At 35.4% G+C, this 16,905-nt stretch overlaps 1 protein-coding gene across 1 annotated transcript in view; it reads left to right on the top strand.

The window, feature by feature from the left end:
* WDR49 (WD repeat domain 49) overlaps positions 1-14,513 on the top strand; it is a 175,077-nt gene extending 160,564 nt beyond the window's left edge. The window contains 1 exon segment of the mRNA XM_063620427.1: positions 14,224-14,513. Coding sequence (XP_063476497.1) covers positions 14,224-14,342 — 119 coding nt within the window. The 3' untranslated portion in view covers positions 14,343-14,513.
* The last annotated feature ends 2,392 nt before the right edge of the window (positions 14,514-16,905 follow it).

The raw sequence follows: 16,905 nt of genomic DNA, 5'->3' as shown, positions 1-16,905 counted from the left end.
TGGAAAAGTCACTGCAAGAGCTTGGTACTGGAGAAGTCATGCTATAAGAGCCTAGTGCTGGAGAAACTGCAGGGCAGGATTCTTGGGAGAGGAACACGGAGAACCTGGAACTTGGAAGAGAAATCCATTTCTCCTCCAGTGTCTCTCCATTACCCCCTAGTGACAGAGCTCAAGATCATGACAGCTAGCAAAGGAGACATATTGTAGGCTTGAGTCTGTCATCACAGAGCAGGCATCAAAAAGTTTGGGCAGTACATTGATAACTGACATAGTGTCATCTTATCTGCCTCTGCATGCTTGTTCTCCACTCCTGGTCCTTTTACATCATGTTGGGACCTTCAAAATTACAGTTTTATACCCAGTAAGTTATAAGGTGATAACGGATGTCTTTTGGGGTGGGGGTGGGAATTGCAATTTATAAAGAGAATAAACCATGGAAACGATAAAGGTTTAAAGATGAAATTTTAAGCATAAGACTGGTTTCAAAACAAGGTTCTACTACTTGCTAGCTTTGTAAACTTAAGCAATTCAAGTAAACATTCTGTGCCTTAGTTTCCTCAACTGAAAATCGGCGTCATCTTAGTTATCATGATGTTTCTGTGAACATTAAATGATATAACCCATGTGAAGCCCTTAGTACAGTGCCTGACACCCAGTAAGACTTTGATACATTTTATTTATTGGTAATGTCCTGTATTATTATTCCACTAAATAGTTCTACAGTGTGGGACTTACTATTCCCCACATTTTCTATATAAAGAATTTGTGGCATAAAGAATTTAAATAATTGACCTAAGTTCACATAGGTAGTAAAGGTAGAGCCTAGATGGGAATGCTGAAAAACTGACTCAGGTGTTTATGCTATTAATATTTTGAAATTCAGCCTCCCCTGTTCAAATAGTATTCAAATCAAATTCCCTAGTAGCTTATTCTTGCTCTTATTTCTAAAAGCAGCCATTTTATTGTATTACCTATTTTTATTATTTTCCTTTAAAATTGTTCCTCTCCTTTTCAGAAGGATACTGCTGAATTTACAAATTATTATAAAATAACACTTCAAAAAAAAACCTCAATTACCAATGTATTTCTCCTGCACACTATCATTACAGAGTCTACCTTACGTCTTTGCACTGCATTTTTTCCACCTTGCTGCAATCTCCATAATTACCTCGCGCATAGGTTATTTGGCAATTGTACAATGAGAGGAATTTTGCCAGTCTCACTTTCAATGTCCTAAACTATCACTTTGGAACTTGGGACGGTTTTCAAACACTTTAAAATCCCCAGGTGACGTTTGAGTCATACCTGCTGGGTTTTTTATGTTCTTTTGTATTCTCTTTCTTTCCCTTTCAACTTGAAACATCTTTCTTCGCACTTTCCTTTAAGCTTTCAAGTTGTTCCCAGTTGGTTCTTAAACAGCTTGAAACCCCTCTTTGATATGCCTTATTCGAAATCCTGGAAGCTACTTAGAACTGCCTCTGAGTCAGGTTTTGCCAATAAATTCCCCAGAACTCATTCACATTGTATCTGTAAAATCTTTAAAACTTGAAACGGTGTGGAGGAAATGCTCTATTAGTGATACCTCAGGTGACTTGTTTTGTTGTAGCTGTTGTTCTGTGAAAGACAAAATGTATGAAACAATTAAAGAGATGGTTTTATTCAGCCTACTGCAATACGGAGAAAGTTCATTAAACAGGAACATCTCAAAGAAAAGAAAGAAGGTCTGAGCTTTTGTAGAGGTAGGTAGATGAGGAAGTTATCTGTGATTCTTATAGGACTCATGAGGAAGGAAAGAGAGGGTCTTGGAATATATGAGAGGAGAGGAGTCCTTTGTGGTTAGCTGTTTCTAGAACAGGAAAGGATAGAGAGATTTCTTAAATGTCTTCACTTTCCAGGAGCACTGGACTGAGGTAAAGTTCAGCATTGCCAGTCTCATTCCCCTTTTGTTTAAGAAAAATGAATATCACTCATTGCTGAACAACCTAGAAGTGATCCTAAAGTTCCCGGGTGGGGCAAAGCAGAGTCTCAGAAATAGTCTCTCAGGGGTTCTTGTTGGTGTTGCTCCTACAAAACCACTTGAATTTATATATTTATATTGCCAAGTGGCGGCAAAGGTCAGCTGTTTTGAAGTCCTGACGATCCTGGGAGAAAGGGACAGCTGCAAGGCACCCAAAAGTCTGTATAGGGATCTGGGATGTCAGGTTTTAGTTCTTGGTAATGTCCTTAGGTGGGAGGGAGAAAAACTGAAAATGTTAGTTTGGAAAGTTGTAGTTAAACGTTGAAAAAAAAAAACACATAAGATTGAAAAGTTTGGAGAGTTGACAATTTGTGCAAGGTAGCAGACCAGTCCAATTTGCAAGTAGATCCCAAAAGTGATGTTTCCAGCGAGAAGAGGGAGTCAGATCTCTAGTAGATAAAACAAAGTTTGCATATCCGTCAGTGGCTTGCAAGTTGAAAAGAGGGGCAAAAATAGTTCAAAAACAGTGAACTCACCTAGAATCTAACAACCCAGAAGGGTGTGCTGGAGACAATACATAGTGTTTTATTGAAACACACAATGTTTCACATTAGCCCTTAAGCTACAGGTGAAAAATATACACATAAGCTTTTAGTAAAATCTTTGTTTTAGAATATAATTTTAAATCTAGCACCAGTGAAGAAAAATAATCTTTGATATTATATAAAAGTTCTTGAACAAATAATTAAAATGCAGGAAGAAAGCATTTATAGATACATGCATTGACTATATGATAAACGAGAGATTGCTACACATGGCTCACCTCAGGACCTTTTAGATACTAGACATCTAGAATGAACAGAAAACTCAGGGGCATTTTAAAAAGCAGAAATCCTTCCTATTGCTCTGCATTTTTGTTTACATAACACTACATTATCTCAAAATTCACAAATACAACACACACACACCAACATTTGGGGCCTATAAAACAGAAGTCATCATTATGTGAACAACATATTTAAAAGGTTCAACAGGTCCCAAGCAACAATTATTTGAGAGTCATATGAAAACTATTAAAGTATTTTAATTAATCATCACCAATCTTTCTCACCAACCTGTTGCTTTGTTGCCTGGTTGTTACCGGATGGTGGCTGAAATAAAAGGACATTTGACAATACTGACCTAGAGCTTAGATTTAGAAGTCAGAACCTGGACATCAAGATGTGGGCAGTGGATAGCAGCATGGGCATCACCGGGGAGCTCCTTAGAAATGCAGCATCTCAGGACCCACCCCAGATCTGTTGCATGAGAATTTGTATTTTAATGAGATCCCCAGGTGATTCTTATGTGCATAAAATTTTGATAAATAAGGATTTGTCTAGAAGACACAAAATAGGACACAGAATAGGAGGAAGAATGTGAATTAGGAAAGAGTTTTCAGAATGCTGTATAATCATAGACAGGTAGTCATTGCATACTACATTACATAGCTGCCAAGTCCTTTGTTGCCAGGGTATCTTTGTGACTTTTGCCACTGTTGTTCAGCTGATATAGTTAGTTGCCAATTAGCAGGCAAGGGAAAGACCAGAAGCCAATATATAAACCAATTATTCTATGTGAAGATCCTTGAATCATTTTATTATAGAGAAAATGTTTTGGATACTTTCCTGACCACCACATCTTTCCTTTTCATCACTGTGAAAACAGCTTTTGGCTATCATTATAATAAACCTTGTCAGGAAGCCAACTATAAAGTAAAGTGATGCGTGTATAAATGTCATATTTTCCCAGGTAGGGAATAGTGAATGTAAGTGGTTACTGATAACACTAGATATTAATTTTTAAGAACTTGGTTGTGGTTAAATGGATGTGTATATATATATATATATATATATATATGACATGGAGAATCACCCTTTTATGAATATTATAGGGTCCCCAGGTCTCTGGAATGCAGGGATTCCAAAGGGTGAGGAGTGAGCCAACTCCTTTGCATGTCTGAAAGTTCCTTCGTTCATGCGCTCATATATTCAACAAATATACTTTTTGAGTCCCTTTTCCATGAGCCAGATACAATGCTGGGTGCTAGGGATATATGGTATACAAAGGCAAACAAAGTCTACTGCTGCTGAATTTATTGTCTAGGAAGACAGATAGGTAACAAGTAAGTAAATAAATAGTTAAAGATGATAAGTTTGGAGAGTGATATTGATAAGAGCTAAGAAGAAAATAAAACAATATAATAAGGTGACATTAGGAAGAACATCAGTGAAGTTTCTGACATTTAAGCTAAATCCTAAGATAGAAAGTTCTACACAGATGTTGGGGCCGAATGTCCCAAGCACAGGAAACAAGTATAAAACCACTGAGAACAAAATTGACATGTTCCAGGGACAGAAAAGAGGTCACCATTGCTAGAATGGAGTGAGGAGACTGGTATCAGATGAGATTAGAGAGGGCTCAGGGGTCATGTCATGTGGGACCATGTTGCCTGGGCAAAAAATTTGGTTTAAGTATAAAGGGAAGCCTTCAGAGGATTTGAAGAGGAATGTGACCTGATGAATCCAGACACTGGGTGTTTCTCACTAATCTGAGCAAACTACTGTCCAGGATTCTAAATAAGTTATGTGGCCAGGGAGGCAAGAAGTTGGAGGCTTGAGGTTCCTAAGCTTGTGGTCATATGGGAACTTGAGGGTGCTTTAAGATAAGCTGTGTATTTATTTATTTATTTTATTTTTTACTTTTTAAAAATTTCAGCTTTTATTTTAGATACAGGGAACACATGTGCAGGTTTGGTACATGGGTATATTGCACTCAGGTAATGAGCATAGTACCCAATAGGTAGTTTTTCAAACCCTGCCCCTCACTCCATCCCTGTTCTAGTTGTCCATAGTGACTATTTTTATCATATTTATGTCCATGTGTGCTCAATGTTTAACCCTTACTTATAATTGAGAACATGTGGTATTTGGCTTTCTGTTCCTGCATTAATTTGCTTAGGATTGTGTCCTCCAGCTTCATCAGTATTGCTGCAAAAGACAAGATTTCAAGTTTTTTAGGGTTGCATAGTATTCCATGGTGTGTGTGTGTGTGTGTATCACATTTTCTTTATCTAATCCATTATTGATGAGTACCTAAGTTGATTACATGTCTTTGCTATTGTGAATAGCATGGTGATAACACATGAGTGCATGTGTGTTTTTGGTTTAATGATCTATTTTCCTTTTGGTGTATTTCCAGTAGTGAGATTTCTGGGTCAAGTGTTAGCTCTGTTTTACGTTATTTGAGAAATCTCCAAACAGCTTTCCACAGTGGCTGAACTAACTTACATTCCAACCAATGGTGTATAAGCCTTCCCTTTTCTCCACAGCCTTGCAAGAATCTGTTGTTTTTTGACTTAATAATTGCCATTTTGACTGGTGTGAGAAGGTATTTTATTGTGGTTTTGATTTGCTTTTCTCTGATGATTAGTGATGATGAATACTTTTCATATGTTTCTTGGCCACTTGTATGTCTTCTTTTGAGAAGTGTCCATTCATGTCCTTTGCCCATTTTTTGATAGTGTTGTTTTATGCTTGTTGATTTAAGTTTTTCTTTTAATAGATGCTGGATGTCAAATCTTTGTCAGATGAATAGTTTGTGAATATTTTCTCCCATTCTGTACGTTGTCTGTTTACTCTGTTGATGGTTTGTTTTGCTGTGATGAAGCTTTTTTATTTAATTAGGTTCCATTTATCAACTTTTGTTCTTGTTACCATTGCTTTTGGGGGCTTAGCCAAAAATTCTTTGCCAAGGCTGATGTCAAGAAGGGTATGTCTTAGATTTTCTTCCAGAATTTTTCCAGTTTGGGGTCTTATATTTAAATCTTTAATTCATCCTAGTTAATTTTTGTATATGTTGAAAGGTAAGGATACAGTTTCAATCATCTGCATATGGTTAGCCAGTTATCTCAGCACCATTTATTGAACAGGGAGTCCTTTTTTCATTGGTTGTTTTTGTAGGCCTTGTTGAAGATCAGATGGTTGTAGGTACGCAGCTTTATTTTTGAGATTTTTATTCTTTTACATTGGTCTATGTGTTTGTTTTTGTGTCAGTACCATGCTGTTTTGGTTACTGTGGCCCTATGGTATAGTTTGAAGTCAGGTAATGTGATGCCTCTAGCTTTGTTCTTTTTGCTTAGGATTCCTTCAGCTATTTGGGCTCTTTATTTTTGGTCCAATGTGAATTTTAGAATAGTTTTTTCTGATTCTGAAATGAATGACATTTATTGTTTTGTGAGAAAGTGTGTGGTTGATTTTAGAATATGTTCTGTGTGGAGATGAGAAGAATATATATTCTGTTGGTTGTTCCATGGGGTGTTCTGTAGTTGTCAATTAGGTCCAATTGATCAAGTGTAGAGTTTAAGCCTAGAGTTTCTTTGTTAGTTTTCTGCCTTGACGATCTGTTTAATATTGTCAGTTGGGGTGTTGAAGTCTGTCAATATTATTGTGTGGTTGTCTAAGTTTTTTCATAGGCCAAGAACTTGTTTTATGAATCTAGATACTCCAATGATGGGTATGTGTATATTTAGGATAGTTAAATCTTCTTGTTGGATTATACGCATATGCCCTTCTTAATTTTTATTTGTTTAAAATCTGTTTTATCTGATTTAAGAATAGGGACCCCTGCTCTTTTTTGTTTTCTGTTTCAATGGGAGAACTTTTTCTGTTTCTTTACTGTGAGCCTGTAGGCATTGTTACATGTGAGATGGGTCTCTTGAAGACAGCAGATGGTTGGGTCTTGTTTTTGTAACTAGCATGCCACCCTATGTCTTTTAAGTGAGGTGTTTAGCCCATTTACATTCAGGATTAGCATTTGTATGTGAGATTTTGATCCTGTCATTATGTTCTTAGCTGATTGTTACGTAGACTTGATCGTATAGTTGCTTTGTAGTGAACTGTGGGCTATGCACTTAAGTGTGTTTTTGTGGTAGCAGGTGTTGTTCTTTTGGTTCTATATTTAGGATGCCTTTAAGAGACTTGTAATTATGGCTGATCACATCAAAATAAATTCCCTCAACATTTGCTTGTCTGAGAAAGATTTTATTTCTCTTTCACTTATGAAGCTTAGTGTGGAGGGATATGAAATTATTGGATGGAATTTTTTTCTTTAAGTATGTTGAAAATAGGTCTCCAATCTCTTTTGGCTTGTAAGGATTCTTCTGAGAAGTCTACTGCTAGCCTGATGTGGTCTCTCTGTATATGACTTGACCATTCTTTCTAACTGCCTTTTTTTTTTTTTTTCTTTTGCATTGACCTTGGTGAATCTGCTAACTATGTGCCTTGGGGATGGCCCTCTTGTATAGTATCTTGCCAGGGTTCTTTGTATTTTTTGGATTTGTGTGTCAACCACTCTAGCAACATTGGGGAAATATTCGTGGACTATATCCTCAAATATATTTTCCAAGTTGCTTATTTTCTCTCAGGATTATCAGTGAGTCCTAGATTTGGTCTCTTTATATAATCTCATTGTTTTCAGAGGTTTTGTTCCTTTTTTAAAAATTCTATTTTTGTCTGACTGAGTTGATTTGAAGAACTAGTCTTTGAGTGCTGAGGTTTTTCCTCAGCTTGGTCTATTCAGCTGTTAAAACTTCTAATTGTATTATAAAATCCTTGTAGTAAATTTTTAAGTTCTAGAAGTTCAGTTGGGTTCTTAAAATAGCTATTTAATATTTCAGCTCTTGGATCATTTTACTGGATTCCCTGGGTTCCTTGCATTGGGTTTCAGTTTTGTCCTAAATCTTGTTGTGCTTCCTTGCCATCCAGATGCTGAATTCTATGTCTAAGTTGTGTATTCAAGTAGACATAAATTTTCTTTTTTTTAACTTTTTATTTATTTATTTTTATTTTTATTTTACTTTGAGTTCTAGGATATATGTGTAGAGCGTGAAGGTTTTTTACATAGGTATCCATGTGCCATGGTGGTTTGCTGCACCTATCAACATATCATCTAGGTTTTAAGCCCCACATGCATTAGGTATTTGTCCTAATGCTATCCCTCCCCTTCCCTCCAACCACCCGACAGACCCCGGTATGTGATGTTCTCCACCCTGTGTCCATGTGTTCTCATTGTTCAACTCCCACTTATGAGTGAGAACATGTGGTGTTTGGTTTTCTGTTCCTATGTTAGTTTGCTGAGAATGATGGCATCCAGCTTCATCCATATCCCTGCAAAGGACATGAACTCATTCTTTTTTATGACTGCATAGTATTCCATGGTGTGTATATGCCACATTTTCGTTATCCAGTCTATCATTGATGGGCATTTGGGTTGGTTCCAAGTCTTTGCTATTGTGAACAGTGCTGCAATAAACATATATGCGCATGTGTCTTTACAGTAGAATGATTTATAATCCTTTATGTATCCAGTAATGGGATTGCTGGGTCAAATGGTATTTCTGATTCATATTTTTTTTTTTACAAGTGGTATTCAACCATCTCCAGCCACAAACCACAGGAAATTTGATAAATCAGCCTGTTTGTTATAATAAGAACACATCACTTATTTTTTTTGCCATCATCCTGTGATAGTGTACTTCATGGAAAGTGTATCAGTCAGAGGGGAACCAGGGAAGTAAAATCAGCAGGACTCCATATTGAGATTTATTACAAGAAGTTGACTTATGGGTTTGTTGGGCTGACAGAGCAAGTTCAAAATATGTAGTGCTAACTCAAGAAGAAAAGATCATGGGCACGCTGGGGCACAGGCAGAAACTTTCATTGGTAGAATTTCTTCACTTTTATATATACATATATATATATATAATACTTTAAGTTCTAGGGTACATGTGCACAACGTGCAGGTTTGTTACATATGTATACATGTGCTATGTTGGTGTACTGCACCCATTAACTCGTCATTTACATTATGTATATCTCCTAATGCTATCCCTCCCACCTCCCCTCACCCCACAACAGGCCCCAGTGTTAAGGCCTTGTATCTGATTAAGTCTGGCTCACCAGATTATCCGGGATAATCTCCCTTACCCAAAGTTCATTGATTAGGGACTCGAACTACATTTGCAAAGTCCCTTCGAAGCAACACTTATATTAATATTTGACATCATAACTGTGGACTTTACCCTAGCCAACTTAATACATCAAGAAAGTCATCACAGCAAGGTTAAAGACATTTTAAAAATAATTGTAAGCAAGTTCAATAAATGATAATTTCTTACGTGTATTATGATCTACTACATACTCAACACATCATCATAAAAAATCATTATGCCATTAACTTAGCAGATATTACTACGAATAGTGAGAGGAATTGATTACCATTATGCATTTAAAAGATGTTAAGTTAATGACATCATTTTTGCCACATATAGATTTACAAATGAAGCTAATGAAGGTTAAGTTTTCTGGGCCTCATCTACAAAGATCCTTTGAGTGTTAGAAATTGCTAGGAGTTTGAGAGTGTTCTAGGTGAAGAGCAGAAGCAAGGTTACAAGCAACAATCATTTCCAGGTAAGCATTTCAGGTATCTTTTTAAAAAGAGATCTCAGGAGAAAAGGACCTAACTCTAAAAATTACTGGTAATTTGTTGAAATTTATTTTATCTCAAATAGCCACTTTTATAAATAAATTTATATTTATAATTTTATATTCTGTTTTTCTAAAGAGAGCTCCCAAGATTGTAACTTTCATGCCCAAGAAACAGGGATCCACCCCTGCATATGTACTTTTTATAATCTGTTTGTTAACTAAAAAGAAAAAAATTAAAAATGAGCCATCCAAGTGAGTTCGTCTCTCTCAATATCTTACAAAAACTTATCAGTTAGCTATTGGGTTAATGGCCTTGAAACCCAGTCAATTACAATGAAAATTTGTCGTCTAGTTGAGAGACAAATCTCAATAAAACAGAATTTCAGAAGTAACATTCTGGCTTTTACAATATATTTCAGAAGGGCTCAAAGGCATTCTGAATTGCTTATGATTCTAAAGTGCTAATCTGCAATCATATGGGACAGGATCAGCTGCTGATGTACAGATATCCACATTATCTCATACTGCTGGTATTAGGCAAATGGAAAGTACTGTCTTTCATTTTATCTCTGCTTAATGCCAATTCCAGAATTATTCATTTTCATCTTATTGCTCTAGTTCTTCATTTCTCCAAGACACTATTAGATCTATGCTCAGTGATGATAGAATGAACTTGTTTTCTCATTCTCCTGCCCCCCTTCTACCACACAATTTTATTCCATAACATGATTTTCTTTATGCTTACTTTTATTTTGTTAAATTTGCTTATACTGCTATTAGTTGATTTGTCAGTTTTCAGTGTTATTCTTTTTCTCTGATTTATCATAAACAAGGTTTCTTTCTCCTTTATCCTCACAATTTTTGTCAATTGTATCATTTATACATTGTCAGGCACATGGACCTTACCTTCTATTTTTGTCAGCCTTAACTCCACATTGTTTTAATTTTACTTCTGCACTTAAATACATTCAGTGATCACCACCAAGTTATTTTTTTCAAAATTTTCTCAATCATTTCTCAGTTTAGCTTTTTTTTTTTTTTTTTTGAGACAGAGTCTCATTCTGTCGCCCAGGCTGGAGTGCAGTGGCACGATATCGACTCACTGCAATCTCCGCCTCCCGGGTTCACGCTATTCTCCTGCCTCAGCCTCCCGAGTAGCTGGGACCACAGGTGTCCACCACCATGCCAGGCTAATTTTTTGTATTTTTTTTTTTTTTAGTAGAGATGGGGTTTCACTGTGTTAGCCAGGGTGGTCTGGATCTCCTGACCTCATGATCTGCCCACCTCGGCCTCCCAAAGTGCTGGGATTATAGGCATGAGTCACTGCTCCTGGCTTCAGTTTAGCTTTTTGAAATTTCCTCAAAGAGTACTCTTGGGAACAATAATCCCTACATTTCTTGTATATTGACACCATTCATAGTTTTTGGATTTGAAGGACAACTTAAATGTATGTCATATTCTTAGCTCACATATTCTTTCCCTGATTATCTTGTAGGCATTGCTCTACTCTTTTCTGGTATTGGTCATTCCTGTAAAATATCTAATGCAAGATACTTTTCTCCTTTTTAGGTGACTTGATTATTTTGTGTGGTTGCCAGAATATTTCCTCTTTATCTTTAAAGTCTAATAACATTACTGGGATATCACTTGGTTTTGAGTATTCTAAGTCAATTATTCCTAATACATAATGTGTCCTTTCAACATATGTCAGGTTGACTTTTATTTGAGGACCTTTATTAAATGATGCCTTTAAATATTTGTTATACTTTGGTTTTCTTTCTTAAGTACCGACATGGTTTGGCTGTGTTCCCATTCAAATCTCAATTTGAATTGTATCTCCCAGAATTCCCACGTGCTGTAAGAGGGACCTGGGGGAGGTAATTGAATCATGGGGGCCAGTCTTTCTCATGCTATTCTCGTGAGAGTGAATAACTTTCATGAGCTCTGATGGGTTTATCAAGGGTTTCCATGTTTGTTTCTTCCTCATTTCTCTCTTGTTGTTGCCATGTAAGAAGTGCTTTTTGCCTTCTGCCATGATTCTCAGACCTCCCCAGCCATGTGAAACTGTAAGTCCAATTAAAGCTTTTTTTGTTCCCAGTTTCGGGTATGTATTTATCAGCAGTGTGAAAGCAAATTAATACAAGTACCTACTCTAATTATATGTTTGTTGATCTTCTATTTTTCGTCTCTCCTCAACATTTATTATTTTTCTAATTCATTCTCTTTATAATTTTCATTTTATTATATATTTTTTCTCATTTCTATATTCTAGGTTTCCTACTGTGTTCCAGGAACTCTATTCACCCTTGTGATTTTTTTCCCTCTTTTTCTGAGTTTTGCTACCTCATATTTCGTCACTTCCTCCTGTGTCTTCATCTCCTCCCTGAGTTTTTTCACTTCTGCTCTGTGATCTTCCTTCATAGAGGCAACTGCTGTTTTAATTTTTAAAATTTAATTTTTGTCAAAATGCTTGGTAACAATGTTTGTGCAATGGCAATATTTTTTGGTGGTGGCTCATGTATTGATTAGTTTTGCTGCTCTTTTTTCAATTTAATTGGTTTTAGTTTTTGCTTATATAAGTTTGTGTTTATGCTGTGTTCGTTTTAAAAGTTTCCTCTTTTAATTAATTAGCTTTAATGAGGTGGAATTTTTTTTTTTTTTTTTTTACTTGAAATATGTGGTAAATCCTTGAGTAAGAGGCTGGGATGTGAGATCAGGGTATCCTTCAAGTTTTACAACCCATGGGGACAGACTGCTTTAGCAAAAAATGCCTCATGTGTGATACAGGTAGCCCTGCCTCATCTATTTCACCGATCCAAACCAGTTCCCAGAAAGCTTCTGCTTCCAGCCATGTTCACCTCTTTTTAGCATTCATGTATATAAGGGATAAAGCATTTGTACTTCATGGTGAGCCTGTAACTCACAGTGACTATCATATTTTTCCCAGCACATTCTAAGATGCTGCTGCTGGCCTTCTTATACTCTCTATACTTTTCACTTTTTCTTAGGCAACTTTTGTCCTATCTCAGCTGTTTTGCTTCTTTATATTTTGTAAACTGCAGATTACATCTTTCTTTGAGTTTTGCTTAAAGTAGAATTTATTTGCAAAGTTATTATCTCTCATTTTCCTGGTTGCTTTTATGTAATTTCCATGAGAAGAAGAGGAAAGATCTTGACTTTTGTAGCCAAGGTCTATATAACTTCCTCTCTACAGTATAGTTTATACTGGAAGTGGAAAGATTTTGTTTCATTTTGTGTTTAATCCAAATATATAAAGATGCCACTATACTGTAAAGTCATTCAATATTTATTTTTTAAATTTCATATTCTTTGGTTGTTGTTTAAAGTGTTTCTAGGTCCAGCTCCAACTTTATTCCACTTTACTTTCGTTCACATATCTTACGCTTCTTTTAAATTGTACGGAATTATTCAGAGTTATTCCAATAATAGTTATTATTTTTCCATTCTTTTTTTTTTCCTCTTTTTTTTTGAGACAGAGTCTCGCTCTGTTGCTCGGGCTGGAGCGTGATGGCGTGATCTCAGCTCACTGCAAACTCCGCCTCCCTGGTTCAAGCAATTCTCCTACCTTAGCCTCCCGAGTAGCTGGCCTCCCGAGTAGCTGGGATTACAGGCGCCTGCCACCATGCTTGGCTTATGTTTTGTGTGTTTTTGGTAGAGACGGGGTTTCACTAAGTTGGCCAGGCTAGTCTCGAACTCCTGACCTCAGGCAATTCATCTGCCTTGGCCTCCCAAAGTGCTGGGATTATAGGCGTGAGCCACCATGCCCGGCCTGTTTTTCCATTCTTTATTCACCTTGTTTCCTCTAGTTGACAATTCCTATCCAACTCTTGCCAATTCTTCCCCACCTCCATGTTTCTTATTATCAATTAAAGTCCTATCTGGAATTCAAGACCTACCTCAAGTAAGTACCTAATTCTTAAAGCTTTTTAAAAAATCTTTATATATTGTTATAATATCTTTTATATGTTTATACACAATTTGCATTTGCTTATATTCTCTTGGAATGATATCTTATTGTATATGATGTTTTGGTTATTTGGGTACTGCTTCTAGTTTCCACCAATTGGAAGAAAGGTCGTGACTTAGTCATATTTGTGCCTCATTTATGCCTGAACACAAAACATTGTGTATAATAGACATTCAATAAGCATTTGTTTAAATAATAAAATTATGCAAAATGCCAAAATTATTTTCTAGAATGTATGGCACAGTTTCCTCCTACTTCTCACTGATGCGCAATATAACCACTCATGGAAATAATTTGGTTCTTTTTTTTCCTAAAACTGCAAACCCCTATGGATGTGATTGTAGATGCGCTTGTTTATTCATGCAGACAGTCAGACTGTGTTTTGATTATTTTAATTATCTTATTTCAATACAGAATAATTTTTTCTTGGCTCTTTATGTCTTGATAGCTATTAAGTAGATTAAAAAACAAAAATGGAAAACACAAACTTCTATAATCCTCTACCCTTAGAATGGTGGATTTCTATTAAGATATATGCATTAAAAGAGCAAACTCTACTAAAATTTAACTTTTAGATGTAAATTGCAGTAAACAGACTAGCAGAAGCTTAGAGAAAATTTTCCCAAATACGCTTTGTGTTTTAGAAACAAAGATTTTTAGAAAAAGCAAAATTTGAGAATTTTCTCCTATTTTATTTAAATAGGTCTCTTAACAAATATAATTTACTTGTGATTTTCCTCATCATTTTGTAGCTTTGAAAGCTGTATTTGATGAGAAAAACCTGTTTCCCAAGGAAATTCTGGATCATGAACGAAAAGCAAAGCAATTTTGCCAAGAAAAAAGTTGTGAAGTGAAGAAAAATAAGAAGTAATTACAATAGAAAAAACTTCACTGTTACATAAAGTACAGATATAAAATGCAGAAAAAGCATCAAGAATTCTGCCTTTTATTTCATTTTATATTTGAACTTCAGGAAGTTTTGTCTTCATGGGATAATTTAGTACTGCTTTTATCTATTGTCTGTCAATTTCTCTGTATTCTTAATAAAATAAATGTTGAACTAAAATGGGAGCAACATCTTGGTATTTATTCTCAAGAATTTTTATATAAAAACTTTACAATTCCAGAACAAAGTTCTAACCAGTTGCCCTTCTGGTTGTTCCTATAGGCAAACATTTTTGATCAATTTTCATTGCAAAACCTGCATTGAAATATATGAAAAGTACCGACACAGTAAATATCTATAAATGTGAATAAGAAAACTGTTTCCACTTTTTTACACTTTCTAGTACTTTTTAAATGATTCTTATAATGGCGATTAGACCTTGTCAATAGCACCACTTCCTATTAATTCTTACTGGCTTTTACTCATTCTATAAACTTATTGGAAAATTACTGCATATGATCTACTTCAGTAGTTTATTATACTATACTTTAAAATTGAATGCCATAGCACATCGAAGAGATAATAGTCTTGAAAAAAAATCAAAGGGCCTGGGGCTATATAAAGGACCCACTCTATGTGGAAAGTCAAGTGGGAAATATTTGATTCTGCAACTTACTGCCTCTGTTTGTTGACCCATTTTTATTTACAAATATAATCATCTTCCAGGCAATATTATTATTCTGCTTTATTTATTGTGTCCTATAGAAAGAATTGGTAAATTCATTTACATAACTATAATGACTTACTGTATATTTATATTTTAAAGAGTCCTTTCAAAACCAGCTAAAGTTTAAGAAGAATTTTTCAATAACACATGTATTAAAGGAAAATAATTTGCAATATGTAGGGGACCACTTGGTATAGCAACTGCAAATGTCCATTGTGTTTAAACCACACAATAATCATATGAATATATTAGCTTAGAGCTAAAATATGAGATGCGAATCTATTAGGAGAGTGCTCAATTATCAATGGCAGAGTTGAGATTGGAGCCCAGGTCTGTTTTACTCCCAAACCATGGTATTTGCCATTCATCATTCTGTTCACTTGCTTCTTATTAGTATAAAGTCAATGGAATGAATTCTAATACTAGACTTTCCAGCACCAGTGGAGCAAATATTTTGGTTTGGTGGAGAAGGCGGTGATGGAAAGATTTTCAGAAGACAGCTGCCTATTCTGACTATATTTAAGTGCATTCTGAGTTAGGCATTATGACTTCTATTCATATTGCCTTTCCTCCTCATGGAATGAAAATTACATGCAGGAAAGATTGCAGGAGAAAAGTATATTTGTCTCTGTGTGTATGCGCATGTATGTTTGTTTGTCTGTTGGGTGGTGTGATGATGTAGGAGAGTGTCCTTGTTTTAGAAAATTATAATAATAGAATGTTTAAGTATGATAGAAATTATGTTTTTAGCTTGCTATAAAATGATTCAGAAAATACTAATTATATGTATATATAAAATGTATGTATATACACACACAGGTAACACATATACATATCTATATTTACATCTGTTTATTGGGAGGATAGATACATAGATGAAACACATACATGCGGTAGATGCTAACAATTGGGGAAACAGGAGGAGTTGGAGATAGCAGTTCTTTGAACTATATCTGCAACTTTTATGTAAATTTGAAGGTATTTCAAGGTAAATTTTTTTTAAATATAAAAAGTTGCTTTTGAACAAAAAGATTATTTGAGATGTTCAAGCAGACACTGGGTAACTGTCTCACAGGGATATTGCAAAGACTTCTTGAGCTGGGTAGGAGGCTTGATTGGGTAATCCATCATTTCAAACTCAGAGCATATGATTTATGAATCATAGGTTGGTGATAGTACAATGGAGTGAAATCTGAGCCACATTCCCAGAAACTTAATGGAATGTTAAGATGTTATCGAAGTAGAATGCGGGTACCAAATAATTTGCAAAGGCTCTTTTCCCCACTGATCCATCCATCCCTCATGTAAGTATTGAAGGCACATACACGAGACTGTTTTAGGTACCAGGTGTTCACATATAAATAGAATGCACCTTTTCTACACTCAGCGTTCTGAAGTGAAGCTATATAAAATGTAGTGGTTTAATTAAGCCAATATTAAATGAGCCAACTGGCATAAGTTGGAAATTCATAATTTGACATATTTTTTTCTGGAGTAATTTGGAAATTCTTTTGCTAGACATACTTTACTTTTTACCCTTGAAGGTAACTTTGTTTGATGTGTTAGCCTGAGATAGTCTGGTTCATATAGACAGAACTTCTTTCTGTAGCCTACTACATGTGTATGGTATTATGCTGTAACTCTAATTCCATCTTTAATTAACATCAGGGCTTCTTCTGTAAAAGGAATTAAGAAGAGCTGTCTCATAAATATATTCAATGAGAAGCGAACTTTTAAAGGTATGAGACTTTCTTTTAATGTAACTGTTTCTAATAATTTGGAGAAAAAACACAAAAAGGAGAAAAAAGACAATGTCTTTTT

The sequence above is a fragment of the Symphalangus syndactylus genome, chromosome 17, assembly GCF_028878055.3.
Source record: "Symphalangus syndactylus isolate Jambi chromosome 17, NHGRI_mSymSyn1-v2.1_pri, whole genome shotgun sequence".
NCBI classification, from domain to species: Eukaryota; Metazoa; Chordata; class Mammalia; order Primates; family Hylobatidae; genus Symphalangus; species Symphalangus syndactylus.
This window is presented reverse-complemented; position numbering and strand designations above follow the sequence as displayed.